This window comes from Pseudorasbora parva, chromosome 2, assembly GCF_024679245.1.
Source record: "Pseudorasbora parva isolate DD20220531a chromosome 2, ASM2467924v1, whole genome shotgun sequence".
Classification (NCBI taxonomy): domain Eukaryota; kingdom Metazoa; phylum Chordata; class Actinopteri; order Cypriniformes; family Gobionidae; genus Pseudorasbora; species Pseudorasbora parva.
Genome location: NC_090173.1, coordinates 1,049,678 through 1,071,013, shown reverse-complemented (window position 1 = coordinate 1,071,013; position 21,336 = coordinate 1,049,678). Strand labels below are relative to the sequence as shown.

General features: G+C 45.9%; 1 protein-coding gene and 1 long non-coding RNA gene across 3 annotated transcripts in view; both read left to right on the top strand.

Moving 5' to 3' along the window:
• The window catches only part of LOC137089762 (uncharacterized), a 29,320-nt gene extending 19,917 nt beyond the window's left edge, over positions 1-9,403 (top strand). The window contains exons 5-7 of the mRNA XM_067453332.1: positions 7,030-7,293; positions 7,415-7,495; positions 7,613-9,403. Of these exons, the coding sequence (XP_067309433.1) occupies positions 7,030-7,046 (17 nt within the window). The 3' untranslated portion in view covers positions 7,047-7,293; positions 7,415-7,495; positions 7,613-9,403. The remainder of the gene's footprint in view (positions 1-7,029; positions 7,294-7,414; positions 7,496-7,612) is intronic.
• A 4,512-nt stretch (positions 9,404-13,915) lies between these two features.
• LOC137049785 (uncharacterized) lies at positions 13,916-17,455 on the top strand. Of its 2 annotated transcripts, XR_010899713.1 has the most exons (4): positions 13,948-14,014; positions 16,272-16,368; positions 16,549-16,619; positions 16,704-17,455. It is a non-coding gene; the product is annotated as an uncharacterized lncRNA (long non-coding RNA). The 2 variants fall into 2 exon arrangements; XR_010899714.1 differs by lacking the exon at positions 16,272-16,368 and having other exon boundaries at positions 13,916-14,014.
• Positions 17,456-21,336: the final 3,881 nt, after the last annotated feature.

The window sequence follows — 21,336 nt, the reverse complement described above, 5'->3', positions numbered from 1 at the left end:
GGGTTCCGCGAGTCCCGCACCGCACTCTATATGCGCTGGGTTCCGCAAGTCCAGCACCGCACTCTATATGCGTTGGGTTCCGCGAGTCCCGCGCCTCACTCTATATGCGCTGGGTTCCGCAAGTCCCGCGCTTCACTCTATATGCGTTGGGTTCCGCGAGTCCCGCACCGCACTCTATATGCGTTGGGTTCCGTGAGTCCCGCGCCTCACTCTATATGCGCTGGGTTCCGTGAGTCCCGCGCCTCACTCTATATGCGCTGGGTTCCGTGAGTCCCGCGCCTCACTCTATATGCGCTGGGTTCCGCAAGTCCCGCGCCTCACTCTATATGCGCTGGGTTCCGCAAGTCCAGCACCGCACTCTATATGCGTTGGGTTCCGCGAGTCCCGCGCCTCACTCTATATGCGCTGGGTTCCGCAAGTCCCGCGCTTCACTCTATATGCGTTGGGTTCCGCGAGTCCCGCGCCTCACTCTATATGCGCTGGGTTCTGTGAGTCCCGCGCCTCACTCTATATGCGCTGGGTTCCGCGAGTCCCGCGCCTCACTCTATATGCATTGGGTTCCGCGAGTCCCGCGCCGCACTCTTTATGCGCTGGGTTCCGCGAGTCCCGCGCCGCACTCTATATGCGTTGGGTTCCGCGAGTCCCGCGCCTCACTCTATATGCGCTGGGTTCCGCGAGTCCCGCGACTCACTCTATATGCGCTGGGTTCCGTGAGTCCCGCGCCTCACTCTATATGCGTTGGGTTCCGCGAGTCCCGCGCCTCACTCTATATGCGCTGGGTTCCGCGAGTCCCGCGCCTCACTCTATATGCGCTGGGTTCCGCGAGTCCCGCGCCTCACTCTATATGCGCTGGGTTCCGTGAGTCCCACGCCTCACTCTATATGCGTTGGGTTCCGCGAGTCCCGCGCCGCACTCTATATGCGCTGGGTTCCATGAGTCCCGCGCCTCACTCTATATGCGTTGGGTGCCGCGAGTCCCGCGCCTCACTCTATATGCGCTGGGTTCCGTGAGTCCCACGCCTCACTCTATATGCGCTGGGTTCCGCGAGTCCCGCGCCTCACTCTATATGCGCTGGGTTCCGCGAGTCCCGCGCCTCACTCTATATGCGTTGGGTTCCGTGAGTCCCGCGCCTCACTCTATATGCGTTGGGTTCCGTGAGTCCCGCGCCTCACTCTATATGCGTTGGGTTCCATGAGTCCCGCGCCTCACTCTATATGCGCTTGGTTCCGCGAGTCCCGCGCCGCACTCTATATGCGCTGGGTTCCGTGAGTCTCGCACCTCACTCAATATGCGCTGGGTTCCGTGAGTCCCGCGCCGCACTCTATATGCGTTGGGTTCCGCGAGTCCCGCGACTCACTCTATATGCGCTGGGTTCTGTGAGTCCCGCGCCTCACTCTATATGCGCTGGGTTCCGCGAGTCCCGCGCCTCACTCTATATGCGCTGGGTTCCGCGAGTCCCGCGCCTCACTCTATATGCGTTGGGTTCCGCTAGTCCCGCGCCTCACTCTATATGCGTTGGGTTCCGTGAGTCCCGCGCCGCACTCTATATGCGCTGGGTTCCGCGAGTCCCGCGCCGCACTCTATATGCGTTGGGTTCCGCGAGTCCCGCGCCTCACTCTATATGCGCTGGGTTCCGCGAGTCCCGCGCCTCACTCTATATGCATTGGGTTCTGCGAGTCCCGCGCCGCACTCTATATGCGCTGGGTTCCGCGAGTCCCGCGCCGCACTCTATATGCGCTGTGTTCCGCGAGTCCCGCGCCGCACTCTATATGCGTTGGGTTCCGCGAGTCCCGCGCCGCACTCTATATGCGCTTGGTTCCGCGAGTCCCGCGCCGCACTCTATATGCGTTGGGTTCCGCGAGTCCCGCGCCTCACTCTATATGCGCTGGGTTCCGTGAGTCCCGCGCCTCACTCTATATGCGCTGGGTTCCGCGAGTCCCGCGCCGCACTCTATATGCGTTGGGTTCCGCGAGTCCCGCGCCTCACTCTATATGCGCTGGGTTCAGTGAGTCCCGCGCCTCACTCTATATGCGCTGGGTTCAGTGAGTCCCGCGCCTCACTCTATATGCGCTGGGTTCCGTGAGTCCCGCGCCTCACTCTATATGCGCTGGGTTCCGCGAGTCCCGCGCCTCACTCTATATGCGTTGGGTTCCGCAAGTCCCGCGCTTCACTCTATATGCTTTGGGTTCCGCGAGTCCCGCACCGCACTCTATATGCGTTGGGTTCCGTGAGTCCCGCGCCTCACTCTATATGCGCTGGGTTCCGTGAGTCCCGCGCCTCACTCTATATGCGCTGGGTTCCGCGAGTCCCGCGCCTCACTCTATATGCATTGGGTTCCGCGAGTCCCGCGCCGCACTCTATATGCGCTGGGTTCCGCGAGTCCCGCGCCGCACTCTATATGCGCTGGGTTCCGCGAGTCCCGCGCCGCACTCTATATGCGCTGGGTTCAGCGAGTCCCGCGCCGCACTCTATATGCGTTGGGTTCCGCGAGTCCCGCGCCGCACTCTATATGCGCTTGGTTCCGCGAGTACCGCGCCGCACTCTATATGCGTTGGGTTCCGCGAGTCCCGCGCCTCACTCTATATGCGCTGGGTTCCGCGAGTCCCGCGCCTCACTCTATATGCGTTGGGTTCCGCTAGTCCCGCGCCTCACTCTATATGCGTTGGGTTCCGTGAGTCCCGCGCCGCACTCTATATGCGCTGGGTTCCGCGAGTCCCGCGCCGCACTCTATATGCGTTGGGTTCCGCGAGTCCCGCGCCTCACTCTATATGCGCTGGGTTCAGTGAGTCCCGCGCCTCACTCTATATGCGCTGGGTTCCGTGAGTCCCGCGCCTCACTCTATATGCGCTGGGTTCCGCGAGTCCCGCGCCTCACTCTATATGCGTTGGGTTCCGCAAGTCCCGCGCCTCACTCTATATGCGCTGGGTTCCGCAAGTCCAGCACCGCACTCTATATGCGTTGGGTTCCGCGAGTCCCGCGCCTCACTCTATATGCGCTGGGTTCCGCAAGTCCCGCGCTTCACTCTATATGCGTTGGGTTCCGCGAGTCCCGCACCGCACTCTATATGCGTTGGGTTCCGTGAGTCCCGCGCCTCACTCTATATGCGCTGGGTTCCGCGAGTCCCGCGCCTCACTCTATATGCGCTGGGTTCCGCGAGTCCCGCGCCTCACTCTATATGCGCTGGGTTCCGCGAGTCCCGCGCCTCACTCTATATGCGCTGGGTTCCGTGAGTCCCATGCCTCACTCTATATGCGTTGGGTTCCGCGAGTCCCGCGCCACACTCTATATGCGCTGGGTTCCATGAGTCCCGCGCCTCACTCTATATGCGTTGGGTGCCGCGAGTCCCGCGCCTCACTCTATATGTGCTGGGTTCCGCGAGTCCCGCGCCTCACTCTATATGCGCTGGGTTCCGCAAGTCCAGCACCGCACTCTATATGCGTTGGGTTCCGCGAGTCCCGCGCCTCACTCTATATGCGCTGGGTTCCGCAAGTCCCGCGCTTCACTCTATATGCGTTGGGTTCCGCGAGTCCCGCACCGCACTCTATATGCGTTGGGTTCCGTGAGTCCCGCGCCTCACTCTATATGCGCTGGGTTCCGCGAGTCCCGCGCCTCACTCTATATGCGCTGGGTTCCGCGAGTCCCGCGCCTCACTCTATATGCGCTGGGTTCCGTGAGTCCCACGCCTCACTCTATATGCGTTGGGTTCCGCGAGTCCCGCGCCGCACTCTATATGCGCTGGGTTCCATGAGTCCCACGCCTCACTCTATATGCGTTGGGTGCCGCGAGTCCCGCGCCTCACTCTATATGCATTGGGTTCCGCGAGTTCCTCAGTAAATTATTTTGTTTTGACTTTATATAGTTATACCCTTCTGTTCTGAATACCGTTAAATTTGAAGGATTTGTTGTGGAGTGAGGGGAACTAAAATAACCTATGTTTGTAGTACAATATTTCGCTTTATTTAGCCTACTGGTATTATTATGAAAGCAATCAAATGCGACTTATTCGTGACTTACCTGTTTTTCTCTCTCTTTCAAAAGTCTTGTTGGTTAACAGTTAACCAGTTAACAGCGTCCCATAGATATGCCTAGCTATCAAATTAGTGCAGAATCAACTTTGCGTTGCGAATGCATCAAGGATCAAAAGCAGTTGTGTGGAAAAGTGCTGAGCTGAATATTTGTGCCATCTAGTGGTTTAATGGAGAATACAGTCAAATGGCCCATTGTATACAAGGATTGTTATGCTTGGTTTGACTTATTTGAATGTAAATGTAAATTAAGGCAGAAAAAAGCGGAAAAACTTGAACAATATAAACATCGGAAACGATCAATCACATGCATGACATATACAGATATGATATAAATGTACATATGTACTTACATGTATTGCATTAACGCATTAAACATTGCATAACCAGCAGCATAAACGAAGATTGACAGTCATCTTCTACCGGTGCGCGTCACTATAAACGGAACGTGCGGAAACGATAACATTAGTTCCTAGGACAGGCTTTCTGACAGAATCTGAACGCTGATCTGAAGGGCTATTTGGTAAATGGTAAATGGACTGCATTTATATAGCGCTTTTATCCAAAGCGCTTTACATTTTTGCCTCACATTCACCCATTCATACACCGACGGCGGTGTCAGCCATGTAAGGCACCATCCAGCTCGTCGGGAGCAGCTGGGGTTAGGTGTCTTGCTCATGGACACTTCGACACTTGGTCAGGTGGAACCGGGGATTGAACCACCAACCTTCTGGTTTGTAGACAACCTACATGAACCACTGAGCCACTGCCGCCCCATATTTCTCTGAAGCACAATCTATAAGTCTATTTATGTCCTACTTCACGTCACTTATGATCTCTCTCAGAGCTTTCTCATTCGCTGTTCAGCTGTCAATCATCTTATGTTCTCAGAGCTTTCTCATTCGCTGTTCAGCTGTCAATCAACTTATGTTCTCAGAGCTTTCTCATTCGCTGTTCAGCTGTCAATCATATTATGATCTCAGAGCTTTCTCATTCGCTGTTCAGCTGTCAATCATCTTATGATCTCAGAGCTTTCTCATTCGCTGTTCAGCTGTCAATCATCTTATGATCTCAGAGCTTTCTCATTCGCTGTTCAGCTGTCAATCATCTTATGTTCTCAGAGCTTTCTCATTCGCTGTTCAGCTGTCAATCATCTTATGTTCTCAGAGCTTTCTCATTCGCTGTTCAGCTGTCAATCATCTTATGTTCTCAGAGCTTTCTCATTCGCTGTTCAGCTGTCAATCATCTTATGTTCTCAGAGCTTTCTCATTCACTGTTCAGCTGTCAATCATCTTATGATCTCAGAGCTTTCTCATTCGCTGTTCAGCTGTCAATCATCTTATGATCTCAGAGCTCTCTCATTCGCCGTTCAGCTATCAATCATCTTATGATCTCAGAGCTTTCTCATTCGCTGTTCAGCTGTCAATCATCTTATGATCTCAGAGCTTTCTCATTCGCTGCACAGCTGTCAATCATATTAAGCCGGGTGCACACTGTGCGATTTTGCCCGCGATTTGGCCGTCTGAGACAAATTTAGCAAATCCTAAAAGATTCCTCTGATCCTAGGCTAAAATCTGACGTCTTCGGTCGTTAGTTTGACAAGTTCACCGGCAGCCGATTAATGAGCGCTGTGATCAAATTTTACCTCAGACGAAATTCTGGCAGTGTCAGAAGATTTGGCGCACTTCTTCAGAGTGACTTCTCCTATGACGACAGTCAAATCTCTGTTTTTCTAGACACACTATGACCAAAACGAGAACTAGAGATTTCTCTGTGGCCACCATTTCAGTCCCGCGTGTAACGCAGCTCACCGCCACCGAACGCCTCATTCATTGATGATATAAAACTCCGGACGAGTTTTCTTGTGCGCGTCCGGAGTTTTAGCACCGTCAATATCGTGCAGTCTGACATTAATGATAACTGAGATCTTACAGTGTGCCATGGCTTACATCGGGAATCATGTTCGTACAGTCTGACAAGGGACAATTACAAATACAAATCTTATACACGGCAGCTCAATGTTTACAGTGAATTATTTCGGTTTTAAAATCAAAATGGTTCCACGCCACACTTCGCGTGTGACCTCTTCATGAGTAACGTTATTCTTTTGAAATCAAAACGGAAGATCACTGATAACAGAGTATGGTGTCAAATATGGCACCCTGGTGGTAAAATGTTTAATTGCTGCCACACAGTGAAATTCATTTCATTGCTTCAAGACTCACACTACAACCTGCATTAAAAATAAAATAAAAAATGCATTTGATTAATCGATAACTATGGAGCCCCTTACATGACATGCAAGAATAAAAAAGGTAAATAGTGCGCACAATTTACTATTTCGTTCCCTCGATTTATAAATTGTGCGCATGATTTAATAAATCGAGGGAACAAATTAGTTAAACGTGTGCACGATTTAGCAAATCGAAGGAACGAAATAGTAAATTGTGTGCACGATTTAGCAAATCGAAGGAACGAAATAGTAAATTGTGTGCACGATTTAGCAAATCGAAGGAACGAAATAGTAAATTGTGTGCACGATTTAGCAAATCGAAGGAACAAAATAGTAAATTGTGTGCACGATTTAGCGGGGCTCTATAGATAAATTAACATGATCACCGAAATTCTTAATGATCAACTATCGATCGATGATTAATCATGCCCATCCCTAATGGCCACACTTGTGGCTTCACATTAGTTGTGGTTATAAGTTGTTATACTGGAAGTCACATAATAATTTTATACATTTAAAAATATTTTTTATTTTTGTTTAAATGTTTGAGCCTACATATCTTCATATTTAAAACAGTCTGAGTCATTCTGAGTCTTGAATTGTAAACCCTTAAGCGTTGGCTTTCTAGATATATGTTACTTATGTGTCTACTCATAAAGACTTGCGAGCACCAGCCCTTTTATTTGGGGTATGTCAAAATGGCTCATTTGCCAAAATGGGGTGACAGGCAATGAGTTAAACTTCATTTTCATCAAACGTTGTGTGTTTCAGATGCCGTCAGTACATAGATATTCCACATTTCAGTGTTTATGCAAACTTAGACATGAGTGTGTGCTAGAACTGCACTTAACATGAATATCTGCGAATGAATAAAGCATCAAACAGATTTATTTCTGATTTCCTGAGATTGAAATAAGATGATAATAGATGACAGACGGATGACGTGCTGCATTATGTTTGAGCTGAACTAACACACATGATCCACAGATCCAGGAGAAACTGAAGTCAGTGTGACTGCTGCATTATTAATCAGAGGTACGACACGTTGATTTATTCTGACAGCTTTATATCACTGAAACTATCAGTCAGTCTGTGAATGTTCATAGTTGAATCCCCTTGACTTCAGTTTCTCCTCTTCCTCTCATGTTTCCTGCAGTGATTGTGAGTATTGTTGAGATGGCAGTGTTTGCTGCTCCTACTGTGATTCTTCTTCAGATCATCTGTGCAAGAAGAGCTGGTGAGTTTGAGCCGCACACAATCTGATCATTCACACTCATCTGATCTGGATCAATCTGCAGTCATGATAAAAACACACACCAGAGGTCAGAGGTCAGTCAATGGCTTTATTTTACAGGGAGGAAGGACTCGCAGCGGCCAGAGGAAATAGAGATGCCTACAATATTACAAGAAAATACTGCTGAGCTGGAGCGAGATTAACAGGCCAGATTTATTTTCATTTTATGGGTTTTATGGATATTTGCCCAAAGTGTTGAATGTCATTTTCTTGTGCTTCATATGTAAACTGCTTTACATATAATATTAAATACAGTAACGGACAGACTCAGACTGTGTGTAAAAGCTGATTTAGTGATTTTCATATCATGTCTGCTCATTCCTGTTTTTAGCCTTTTTTATTTTGCATGATTACTACTAGTTGTCTTGCATAACCATGTAAGAAGTGTTTTATCTTGACTAAATACCATGTAAGGAGTGTTCCCTTTCGATACGGTTCACTGTCATTGTGTAAGAGTTTTCTCTCTCTCGCTATGGGGAAACGGCGTTTTCTCTGAATACTGAAGCCTGATTGGTTCACATCTGTGAATTTACTGGTGCCGCCCCCACAAGCTCACAGCTGACTCAGCCAAAGCACAGAAGAGCATTTCTTCTAAAAGAACAGCGACATCGGATGCAACATTTCTGATTGTAGCTGTGCTGTCACTTGCCAGCCATGAACACGATCTCTGATCCAGGGCACCTTCTACCAGGCGCCTCTATAGACAAAAGTGGGCCATATTTTCCGGCTGGTGAGCAGCCTGGCTTATAAACCCCATTTCCTGTGAGATCGAGTCCATTTTCTCTTTTCTTCAGGAGCTGTTGGATGGCTAAAGTATACATGGTAGCTGTTGCAGTATAGCACACACCTATAGCTGGCCAGTCATTTGGGAAACACGACCTGGAGGTCAGATTTTCTCAAAGGGGCCAGAAGGCTAAACACGCCTCGTCCCAACTCAGTCCCTTCCTAGGACCTGTCCATTGCCTTGAGAGCACTCAGATGCCCTCGGTTTGAGCCGCTCACGACAGCCAACCTTTGGCCTCTGTCACTAAAGTCCAGTCTCCTGCTGGCTCTGACATCGGTCAAGTGAGTCTGTGACTTTCAGGCTGTCTCAGTGGACTCTTCCTGCCTGCTGAGGGTGAACAGACCCCACTCTGCCCAGTACGGGCCTTTAGGGTGTGCATTGAGCACTCTAGCCTAATCAGGTAACCAGAGCAGCTGTTTGTGTGCTTCAGAGGCCGTTCTAAAGCGCTGCCAGTTACAAAGCAGAGATTGGCCCATATTGGTTAGTGGACACAATAGCGCTAACCTACAAGTCTCTGGACTTACAGTGCCCCATTAAAGTGAGGGCTCACTCCACCAGAGGAATGGCCTCCTCTTGGGTCTGGTCTAGAGGAATATCCATGGCTGATATCTGTGCAGCGACCGGCTAGTCTTCACTGTCCATCTTTATCAGGTTCTACAACATCGACGTCTGGGTTTTTCTGTTTTCTTTTGGATATTCTGAGTCCTTGACTCTAGAAGCCTGCCCTCGTCACTGAGTGCTCCTGGGCTCCGGCTGCACAGCGTTTTGCAGTCGCTCCCCACAGCGAGAGAGAGAAAATCTCTCATGTTATACGACTGAACCGTATCAAAGAGGAATGCTCCAGTTACTGACATAACCTTCGTCCTTAAGATAACAGGAACAAGCATATATATCTCACACAATGCTTGATCAGCCTGAGATTACGCCAGTAACCGGAAGTAAACGCCAGTAAACTAATACCATGTAAGTTGTTTTCTCTGATTTTCAAGAAGCCCTCACCCATCCTCTGAGGACGCTGGGTGGCCTATAAATATCAGACTGTGACTTCCCTTTCCTGTCTCATCTTGTACTGCAGATTATGTCTGTATGTCAGAGGGACCTTATAGCAAGAATAAAGCCTTTTAAAGACACCTAGTTTGTTTTTCTGAATCAGCCTCATCATGACTTTAACACACTTCACCTTCACTCACAGCCGGGTTACATGAGCACAGTTATTGGATTTAGGCTTGTAAGTGCAATTATTTTAAAAAGATTTTTAAATGTGTACAGAACTGAGGAAGTTAAGAACTACTGGAGGAGCTGATGATGTTTAAAGAAAGAGCTGTAACTATATGATAAAGAGAATGAATGACAAACAGAAAATGTCTGATAAGTGTGAGGACACAACAAGACAGAGACAGGCACCCTGTGCTGACTACACGTGACGCAACGCTGCGACATGCGATAAAATGTATCTTTTCCATGTTCATTTCGAGTTTTTGTCCTAACCAGCCACGACGGCGACACGATGGATCTATTTTAGAAACGGTTTCTATTTTTGTGAGACGTTGCGACTGGAACAACAACATAAAACAGGCAATGTTAATCTCAGGTAATGTTTATGTATTTTATTTAATGTTAAAAGTGTGTAATGTTACTTTGAATATCATGTAGCGCTCCCAGCTTTATCATACTAAAAGCAGCAAAGGATAATTCACCTCAGATCTTGAAATTAAACACATTTGAGTGTTCAAACTTTGAACTAACTGTGAACAATAAAGTATATTCTATGACAACGATTGTTTTAGTAACTCAGTATATATTTTTTGTAGTTTAAATGGTTTAATATTTGTGAATTTGATTATATACTTATTAATTTCCTTGCAAATGTGTCGTCAACATTAATCTCTGGTGCTCTTGCCGCTAGAGCTCCGTCCACTTGCTGTTTTGATTGGCTGTGGTTTTTAGAGCTCCGCCCACACACTGTTCTGATTGGCTGTGGTTTTTGATTGATTTGTTGCATCTCGTAGTCTCATCACGTCTGGTGTGGACAGACAAGTTGCTTTTCAGTGAAATCTTATCACGTTGCGTGTAGTTAGTGTAAAGCTAAGCAGAAGCTGACCCATCCATGGAACAAACAAAACAAGCCCTGAAAATTGATAAAAGAACACATATTATACAGACACTTGCTATTTAATATTATTAGATGATTAGTTCATTGCATTTGATAGATTAATTATTGTTCAGCCTCTCTGAAGCATTGTGTTGGATCCTGCTGTACGCATGTAAGCTTCCATTCATTTTTCACTTACTAGACGATTTTTGGTTAATTGACTTTCCATCTTCCCACTCTTCAGTTCTCGATACACTCAAGCAGGTTTTCACTAACTTAGCCGTTCCCCTTCTCCGAGGAAAAAAATGCAGGGTCCCTCTACTTCGCTAAAATTCTTAGGCATTTTTCTTGATACAGTCAATTTGCAGGCTTCCCTTCCAAATGAAAAGCTCATTAGAATCAGCTCATTTCTGGAAACATTCTCCTCCTTGCACGTCTTATCAAAGCGTGACATGCTCTCACTGCTCGGTCATCTTAATTTTGCTACGAGCATTATACCTCAAGGCAGGGCATTTATTTCTCGGTTGTTAACACTAGCTCACTCCGTACCAAATCTAAGTGACAAAATTCAGCTTGATGAAGAATGTTTGTCTGATATCAGATTCTGGACTTGCTTGTTAAATGAATGCAATGGTATCTCTTTTTTCTATAATGACGTTTTTGAATCATCCGAACAACTAAATTTATATACCGACACTTCCCCCTCTATCGGCTTTGAGGGATTCTTCCAAGGGAAATGTTTTGCAAATAAATGGCCAAACGGTTTTCCCAAGCCGGCATCCGGCTCTGTTTCATCCGCGCTTCATGAACTGTACCTGTTGACAGTAGCTAGCATCATCTGGGGCCCGGCGAGATCTAGGAAACGCATTATGATGTTTTGTGATAATGAAGCCACAGTCGCAATCATTAACAAAGGCAGATCTCATTCCCAGACAGTCATACCTTTCCTGAGAAAGTTGATTTGGCAATTAGTCATTTTGAACTTCATCATCAAAGCTGCATATATTCCAGGGCATTGCAATATCATTGCTTATTGCGCTTCCTCGTTTTTTTTTTCTGACATTCAGCAGCTTTGCCCCTCAGCCAACCAGGATCCAACACCCTGCCCTCCACTATTAGAAACAATACTAAATAAGACGATCTGCTCAAATCAGCTAGACATTACATATCTAGAGGATTAGCTCCATCCACTCTATACTTCTGCCTGGTCTGCATTTTTAATGTTCTGCTTTTTCTTTCAGATTCCTCTTTTTCCCATCCTGATTAGGACAGTCTGCTCTTTTCTCGTCTACAACCATGAAAATCGCACTTAAAAATGTCTTTCATTCGTAGATTGCTTGCAGGTATTCAATTCCATGCAAAGTATTTTAATCTTACATATCCAAGCATGTTCACCATTCCTTCTGTTAGGTTATTACTCAAAGGCCTGGCTAAATCTTCCGGTACAATGCAAGGGAAACGTCTGCCAGTCACATTGCCTTTATTGCACAGACTAATTTGGGCCGTTCATAATGGCTGCTTTCCCCTATATATTGATATTCTGCCAGAAGCTGTGTTTCTATCAGTTTTTATTTGGTTTAATGCGTCCAGGGGAATTCACCTCGGAAACTAATCAATTCTCTCCTACTCGCGTTCTTTCCTTTTCAAATATTCACTTCTCACCGAAATTATTTACTCTTTTCCTTAAGCATTCTAAGAACGACTCTCAAGGTTAGGGTATCATACTAACAATTTCTATAACAAATAACATCTTATGTCCTTTCACTTCAAAACTTCAGATCAAATATCTTAATGTGCAGGCTAAAACTTCTAACCACTCCGGCTTATTCATTTTACTCAACGGAGCACCTCTCTCTAAGGCCAGGTTTCAGACCTACTTGTCAGCTATCCTTAAAAGCTGCAGTCTATCCCCCTCCCTTTACACCGGACATTCCTTTAGGATCAGGGCAGCCACCACAGCAGCGGAACGTGGAATCCCTGCGCCAACAATCAAGCTAATGGGGAGATGGTCATCTTTGGCAAACAAGACTTACATCAGAACTAATCAAAAGATCATTTTTGAAGCCCAGTAAGCTCTTTCCCAGCAAACACAGTACGTTGTGACAACGTCGTCAGTTAGTCGTCACTTGGTCAGCGTGACATTACTTTATGACAACGTTGTGAGGACGTCGTGGTAAAGTTCCATTTTTAAAAATTTTGGCTAACGTTCCAGAAACGTCATGGGCACGTCCTCAAAAGACGTCGCTAGTTTATCCCACAGAGAACGTTGTAAGGACGTCGTGGTAAAGTTCTATTGTTTTAGAATCTTGGCTAACGTTCCAGAAACATCATGGGCACATCCTCAAAAGACGTCGCTAGTTTATCCCACAGAGAACGTTGTAAGGACGTCGTGGTAAAGTTCCATTTTTTTAAAAATCTTGGCTAAAGTTGCAGAAACGTTGTGGGCACGTCCTCAAAAGACGTCGCTAGTTTATCCCACAGAGAACGTTGTAAGGACGTCGTGGTAAAGTTCCTTTTTTTTAAATCTTGGCTAAAGTTGCAGAAACGTTATGGGCACGTCCTCAAAAGACGTCGCGTGTTTATCCCACGGAGAACGTTGTAGCGACGTAGCCCACTGGTCTTCATAACTTTCCAAATTGCATTATTAATTTACAAGTATTATCAAATGTATGCCATTTTGATTTATATGGGACATTTACATTCATCAAATATTTTTAAATGAATCCATGTTTGCAAATCGTATTGGCAAAAACAATAAAAAATCTAACAAAAAAACAAAACAAAACAATTGTCCCACTATCACATGCGGTGCCAGGAGTGGCATTTTGCATCTGAGCGGGTCATAGAACATCAAAATGAGTTCTAAATTCATTATTTATTATTCTTGATTTGTATTCATGTAATTCTTGCTGCGTGACTTTGACGTGGTGATGGGTCAAACACTGGAGCGGCGCGGAGTTGCCATGGAAACGGTGCAGCAACACAACTGACAAGCCGCAAAAGTAAACTCCCTCTCGTTGTTGTTTTCACTATACTTTCAGGTGAGTTGTCTTTAAAGTTACACAAATAATACACACAACTGTTACTGACATTTTCCTGACATTTCTTATGTGTCATTGACACGCTTCTGTTCTGTTGAATATTTACTTTATAGAAATGTAGAGTCTTTGGAAAAAAGTCCGTAAGCACATCAACCGTTTTCCGAACTGTAAGTTAAGTTAACGAGGCTAACGTTAACTCTATAAAGTTAATCTCTTGTTTAGGCTTTGAATCACATGTGTAAATGAGAGGTTTTGATAGTTTTATAAAGTTTTTCTTCTGGGAATTGAATGGGTCATTGAAGGTGGCTAATTAATTGAACTAACGTTAACGTTATGTGTTTGTTGTTAATCGACGAAGTCACTTACATTAACTTAACATTAACACGGAGCGCGAAAAAAACGTGTTAACATATAATAAAATGTTCTGTGATTTTCAGAAGGGAAAAAAAAAATCCCTCTACAACAGAGGTGAAGCTCCCAAGTGTCCAACATTTCTGAAGGAAGCTGCTGAAAGAGAAGTAGAAAACACAGGTGAACTGAAAAAGGTGATTGATTAACCTTGTCCATTTTTAACAATATTTTAACCCATTCTTTCTCTTTTCTGCATTTAACCTTTGCTGTAGCTTCTTTCCTTTTAATAAACCTGGCGTTGTATAATTTATATATTTGGCTCTGATAAAGTGTTGATGCTTCCATGCTGATGCCCTGCAGCCTGCACTGTAAAGTTAGCAGAGTTGGAGCAGATCTCCTGTCGGACAACATCTCTTAAATGGTGAGGATTTACTCACCTGCAAGCCATCCTATGTGTAAGTTATATGACATTATTCTTTCAGACGAACACAATCAGAGTTATATAAAGAAATCTACAGGCTCTTCCAAGCTTTATAATGGCAGTGAATATTGCTTGGTTTGCTTGGTGATAAGCGGTAGGCTATGCGAGTCGACTTGCGCTAAAAAGGGTGACCCCCCCATGCTATGTTTTGTTTTGCTCTAATTTCTGTACTTCTGCGTTCGTCAATACGCATGCGTCAAGGGTTATTCTTTTTTGCGCAAGTCGACTCGCGCATTGCTGACCACTGGAAGCTAGTTATTTTAGTCTATAAAGTTTTAAATATGGATATTTTTCTCACACAAACATGCCACTTTGCTTCAGATGGCCTTTATTAACCCCCGGAGCTGTGTGGCGCAATTATATGATGGATAGATGCACTTTTATGGACTTTAAAAATGAAGCATTCACTGCCATTATAGGATTAGCCAGGACATTTTTAAATATAACTCTGATTGTGTTCGCCTGAAGAACTTAGTGATGGCTTGAGGGTGAGTAAATCATGGGATATTTTTCATTTTGGGATGAACTAACCCTGGCATTATCACCATGTGACTAGTATGTAAAACCTCAAACATACAATAATGTTCAAAAGTTTGGTTTTGGTACAGTTCTTTGAAAAAGGTCTCTAATGTTCACCAAGATAGCATTTGCTTGATTAAAAAAAATCTGTAAAATCTAATATTTTGAAATAATATTAAAATTCTAAATAATTGGGTTCTATTTGAATATTTTATAAAATGTAGTTTATTCTTGTGATCAAAGCTTAATTTTCAGCATCATTACTCCAGTCTTCAGTGTCACATGATCCTTCAGAAATCATTCTAATATGAGGATTTTATTCATCAAGGAATCCATAAAAATGCACCATGGTTTACACAAAAATATGAAACAGCACAACTGTTGTCAACACTGCTAATAATCATAAATGTTTTTTGTGAGCAGCAAATCATCATATGAGAATGATTTCTGAAGGATCATGTAACACTGAAGACTGGTGTATTGATGTTGAAAATTCAGCTTTAATTACAGGAATATTAAAATAATAATAATAATTTTACAATGTAAAATAGCTGTTTTCAATTTAAAGGGTTAGTTCTGCCAGATGTGGGCCAGTTCTGCTTCATGCGTTTTGTTCATGACTGACATGCGGCGTTGTTATGGCTTGATTGTGGCCTAAATCTGACAAACGGGAGTGGACCGCCCAAGTGCCATCATTCCACGCGGGTAGTGGGCCAGATGAAAGTGTCAAGTGTGGGCCGGATCTGGGCCAGAGCAATTTTGCTATCTGGGCCAGATGTGGGCCAGTTCTGCTTCATGCGTTTTGTTCATGGCTGACATGCGGCGTTGTTATGGCTTGATTGTGGCCTAAATCTGACAAACGGGAGTGGACCGCCCAAGTGCCATCATTCAACGCGGGTAGTGGGCCAGATGAAAGTGTAAAGTGTGGGCCGGATCTGGGCCAGAGAAATTTTGCTATCTGGGCCAGATGTGGGCCAGTTCTGCTTCGTGCATTTTGTTCATGGCTGACATGCGGCGTTGCTATGGCTTGATTGTGGACTAAATCTGACAAACGGGAGTGGACCGCCCAAGTGCCATCATTCCACGCGGGTAGTGGGCCAGATGAAAGTGTCAAGTGTGGGCCGGATCTGGGCCAGAGAAATTTTGCTATCTGGGAAACCTTTAAATCCTGCCATCAATTCCTCTCCCTCATGTTGTTACAAACCTGTAAGACCTTCATTCATCTTCAGACAGCAATTTAATTAACACTTTCAAGGCCCAGAAAGGATGTAAAGACATCAATAATTACTATGGAAAGGAGACTGGCACAAGCTAGATCAAAATTGTGGAATTAAGTTATTTTTGCACACAAAAAGTATTCTTGTTGCTTCGTAACATTAAGGTTGAACCACTGGAGTCACATGGACTATTTTAACAATGTTTTTACTACCCTTCTGGGCCTTGTGTTGCAGTCTATGGAGGGGTCAGAAAGCTTTTGGATTTCATCAAAAATATTTTCATTTGTGTCTGAAGATGAACAAAGGTCTTACAGGTTTGGAACAACATAAGGTGAGGAATTAATGACAGAATTGACATTTTTGGGTGAATTATCACTTTAAATATATATTACAGTTTGTACTGTATTTTTTATCAAATAAATGCAGCCTTGGTGACTGTTGAGTAAAAGAGACTCTTTCAAAAGCATAAAAATCAGATTAGCAACATTAATAAGGTTCTCCTCTGTTTCAGCTGCCAGAAAATGATGAAGATGTGACAGTGTAGCTCGGGATAAGGAAGAGGATGAAGAGGAGGAAGAACATGTAAGTAAAAAAAAACAAAAAAAAAACAATTATACCTTTTTAACAAAAAGCAATAAACCTACAATAGTATGGCTTTTTTTTCAGCTTCCAGTTTACAAAGATCCAAAGTGAATATCTAGAGGCCATCCTCCTATCCTATCCTCAGAAGACCCTGCCCTCCGCTGGTGGGGTAAGAAAGACCCTCTTCCTCTTCTCTCACAGCTCTCCATCTCCCTCGGCCTCATCAACACTGTCTGAAGCTTTTTCCACAGCTGGGACACAGTCAGGAATGAGGGGTCTCAGATTCTTCCTGAGAAAGTCATCATGCTCATTTTCTTGAACAAAAAAAAACCTGTTGATGTATATTTTGGCCCAATAATACAGAAAAGATGCTAGGACTCTATGTAGTGTTTTTTACATATCTCTTTTTTTACTATAGCTCAAGGACTATATATCTTTTGTAATTGTCACATTGTTCAGGTTTAGCTACAGATAGTGAAGCAATAAAGCACATCACCACCAGACATTTGTAGCAGGTGCCTCACAGGACATGCAGGACATTTCTGCAAATAAAAGTAATAATAAAGAAACTGATAAATCTTTTTTTCCATGTCTTTTTTGTGCTAAATTATTGAGAGTAGTACCAATATGAGTATTGATAAGTATAAGTGAGAAAATCCTTAACTACTCCCATCCCTAATAAGACAATAAAATATTTTAATAATTGGTTACATTGCTTATTATGTTGTTTGTTTGATTAATGAATGGATGTGTTACATTTCTGTACTCATAATTTGTTAACACTTTACACTGTTCAAATGTTGACTTAATATTTGTAGCCTACAAAGTAACACTGAATAAATGCTGATTATTAAATTAATGCAGTGTGGTTTTGAGCCATTTTCTATGACAATTTAATAGGGGTTTGTATCGTTTTTTTATTATCTACAAGTACATAATCCCTAAATATATTAACTAAAAACAAAACAAATGTATTAATAAGGTTTTACAGCAGAGATGTTTGAGTGTATCAGTTCTATGTGGATTTCAAGGTTATGGACCAAGCACATCTTCATTTCCCGGACTAAAGGTGAGATTATTCAAATAAAGGTGGACGTGGTATTTTGGTCGTTAGGACGTACCTGTCACGTTCCAGCGACATATCATAATAACGTCGCCACGACGAATACAGGAATCACAAAGTTACGTCGCTGGAACGTTACCTGGTATGTCGCTGCGACTAATATGGTCCATTGAGGTTACGTCCTCACAACATGCCAGTTTGGTCGTTGAGACGTGATCATCACGTTATAGCAACGTACCAGTATAACGTCGTCACGACGATTATGGGAATCACAAAGTTACGTCACTGGAACGTTATTAGGTACGTCGCTACGACGAATATGGTCCTTTAAGGTTACGTTCTCACAACGTGCCAGTTTGGTCGTTGGGACGTGCTCGTCACGTTCCAGCAACGTCCCACTATAACGTCGCCACGACGATTATGGGAATCACAAAGTTACGTCACTGGAACGTTATTTGGTACGTCGCTACGACGAATATGGTCCGGTCCGGTTACGTCTTCACAACGTAACTGTGTTAGCTGGGTTCTCACAACAATTAAGATAACCCTAAGCCCATGCACTACGTAGAATACCCAGGCGGTCATGTGGTCACCCAGGCTTGTTTTATGTGGCTGTCACACCCTTTTCTCCAGCCTTAAAGGCTTTGTCGCTATGTGGCTGATCATGGCCTTGTATATGTTTGTACATGTTTTTGGCCATTCATGGCTTTTGTCTCTATGTGGCCTTGTGTCATGGCCTTGTCTCTGACCACCTAAATGGTGATGGTGAATTGATTCCCCCAGATAGCGCCCGTTCGGACGCACGTAGGGGGCGACAAGGGCTAAATTGATGAGCCCCTGTTCGCGGACCAGTTAAACATCCACTTCCCATCATCGCAGTGGTAAAAGGGGTAAGTCGCTCCCGAAAGACTAGTAATTGTCCGATCCCCTGTTAACGGATGGTGCCACTGTAGACCGCAGCCCGCTGGCCCGTTATTCGTCCGTTTGACTATCGGTTTGGTGGAGCGGTCAGCGAGTGTGAGGTCAGGGTCCCGTCAACAAATTACTTGTCCGATCACCTACTATTCTTCGATTTCCGTGGCTTTCCATTGTACCAATCCAATCGGGCCCTCCGAAGCGCGGAGCTCTGTGATGTTGCAAACATTTTCCCTACGCCCCAGGGCCACGCCCTTTAGGTTTGCTGCCCCCCCCCCCCCCCTTAAGCCAGGGTACCTAACCTGGGCCCCCGGGACCTCCGAAACAAAATCCCTCTGCCACTTTCACAAGGGGATTTGCGGACACCACTTTGAGAGGGCCGATCGGAAAGGGGGCGGCATTCTCGCCTCTTCCCAGGGTCGAAAGGTCAAAAAAAGAGGCAGAGCATAAATCCAGTTTGGGGCAGCCTCCGTTCGGAGACGAAAGATCGCGCCTCCTCTAGCTCGCAGATTGCGTCTCTGCGGGGGGCCCCGAATCGTGAAAAATTAGGTCCTCCGGGGGGAGAGCTTGCCCCTCGCAACTAAGAATCTCTCAAAAACCTCTGAAGTCACTTCGAAAGGTCCTATAGGCCAGGGGGCGGCGTTCTCTTTCTTGCTGCAGCCCCCTGAGTCAAGGTGGATGGATGGGTCACCTGCCTCGATGGATGTTAGTCATCCAGAGTTCCAGGGTGTTCAAGACATTCACCCAACCCCAGCAGAGGCTTCACTGTTCGGTCAGACAAGGTGGACAGATGGGGTCACCTGCCTGGATGGATGGAAGTCATCCAGGGTGTTCAAGGCAGTCACCCAAGTCCAGCAGAGTGAGCCCTCAAAATCCTAACACGCCTGGGAGCTCCATGCTCTCTGACCTCCCTGGCCAGCCCCAGGGAGGGTGCCCCTTCCTGGGTTCGGTCGGGTTGGCGGGGCCCTCCCTGGAGGGCAGTGGAATGCCGAGGCGGACTCAAAACGTCCCTGTCTGACCTCTGAAGGGGAGAAGGGAGTGGAATTGAGTGTCTGGAAGCCTGGAAGAGCAGATCCAGGGTGTACAAGGCAGTGAAATCAAGGCCTGCCCAGGGAGGGTGCCTCGTCCCTTGTCTGGAGGGTGGGTGCGAGCAAAGTCGGACTCAAAACAACCTGTCAGGCTTTTGTCGGGGAGAGGGCGAAACTAGACATTGAAACGCGCACCTGACAACCAGACCCAGGGAATGGCGTGCTGGAAAGCCTGTAAAAAGAGGTTCGCCTTGGGTTGGGCTAGAGACTTCCAGGAACGAAGCGCCAGGAAATGGGCGGATCCGTTAAGAAAAACGGACAGATTCTGTAAGCCGAACTTGGTGAAAAGCTCCAAGCTGAGGAACCTCCCCAGCTGGCGACCGGGGAGGGTGCCTCCATCTCGGGCACGGTCAGAATGGTGGGCCCTCCCGGGGGTCGGCAGCACTGAGACAGATTCAAAACAACCGTCAGGCTTTTGTCGGGGGGAAAGGGCGAAACTGGCCGTCCAGGTTTTGTAGAGGACAGAGCGCAACAAACCCAACGTTGAAACACGGATGAACGAAGATGAAGATGTGCGGATGTGCACCCCCGCCACCAGGCCCTTTCGAGGGATCCTTTCCTTTTTTATTTTCACCTGGTCGAAAGGAACTTGAGACGCGCCAGGAGCAGGCCATTGCCCGGTTCGACGAGAACCGCTATGGGCAAAGTGTACCTCCCCGCTCAGCGTGTCGAATGTCAGGCACCACTCCGGCCTCTTTGGGTTCCAGGAGGAGTATGGTTGCAAAGCTGAAACTTGCAAAGGAATTGACGACAGGGCACCATCAGGAGTGGAGCCTGCAGCTTAATTTGACTCAACACGGGAAACCTCACCCGGCCCGGACACGGAAAGGATTGACAGATTGATAGCGCTTGCTCGACTCTGTGGGTGGTGTTGCATGGCCGTTCTTAGTTGGTGAAGCGATTTGTCTGGTTAATTCCAATAACGAACAAGACTCTGGCATGCTAAATAGTTACGCGGCCCCGAGTGTTTGGCGTACAACTTCTTAGAGGGACAAGTGGCGTTCAGCAACACAAGATGAAGCAATAACAGGTCTGTGATGCCCTTAGATCTCCGGGGCTGCACGCAAGCCACAATGGGCGGATCAGTGTGTGCCTACCCTGCACCGAGAGGTAACCTGCTGAACCCCGCTCGTGATCGGAACTGGAGATTGAAACTGTTTCCCATCAACGAGGAATTCCCAGTAAGCATGGGTCATAAGCTCCTGTTGATTAAGTCCCTGCCCTTTGTTTACACCGCCCGTCGCTACTACCGATTGGGTGGTTTAGTGAGGTCCTTGGATTGGCCTCGCCAGAGCTTATCAACTCCACATCTAGAATAGTTGGCTCTAGAGTGGAGTGTCTTGAGAAGTTTGGTCATTGGCTTAAAAGACACACATTCTCTGTCTGGACGGATAATAATCCTCCAACATATATATTGACTTAACCAAAGCTTGATGCCTGCAAACATTGCTGGGTCGCAAAGTTAGCCCCTTATACCTTTGAGATACATCACATAGCAGGCAGCAAGAACATTGTTGTTTATTCTCTTAGTTGAGACCCTTTTTCAAAGACAATTGGCCATAGGCTGCTCAACGAAGAGTATGACATTTTGCTGTCGGAGGCTGAGGGAGTCAGTGAAGAAGGGATACAGGATATTTTTTGATTGGAAGCA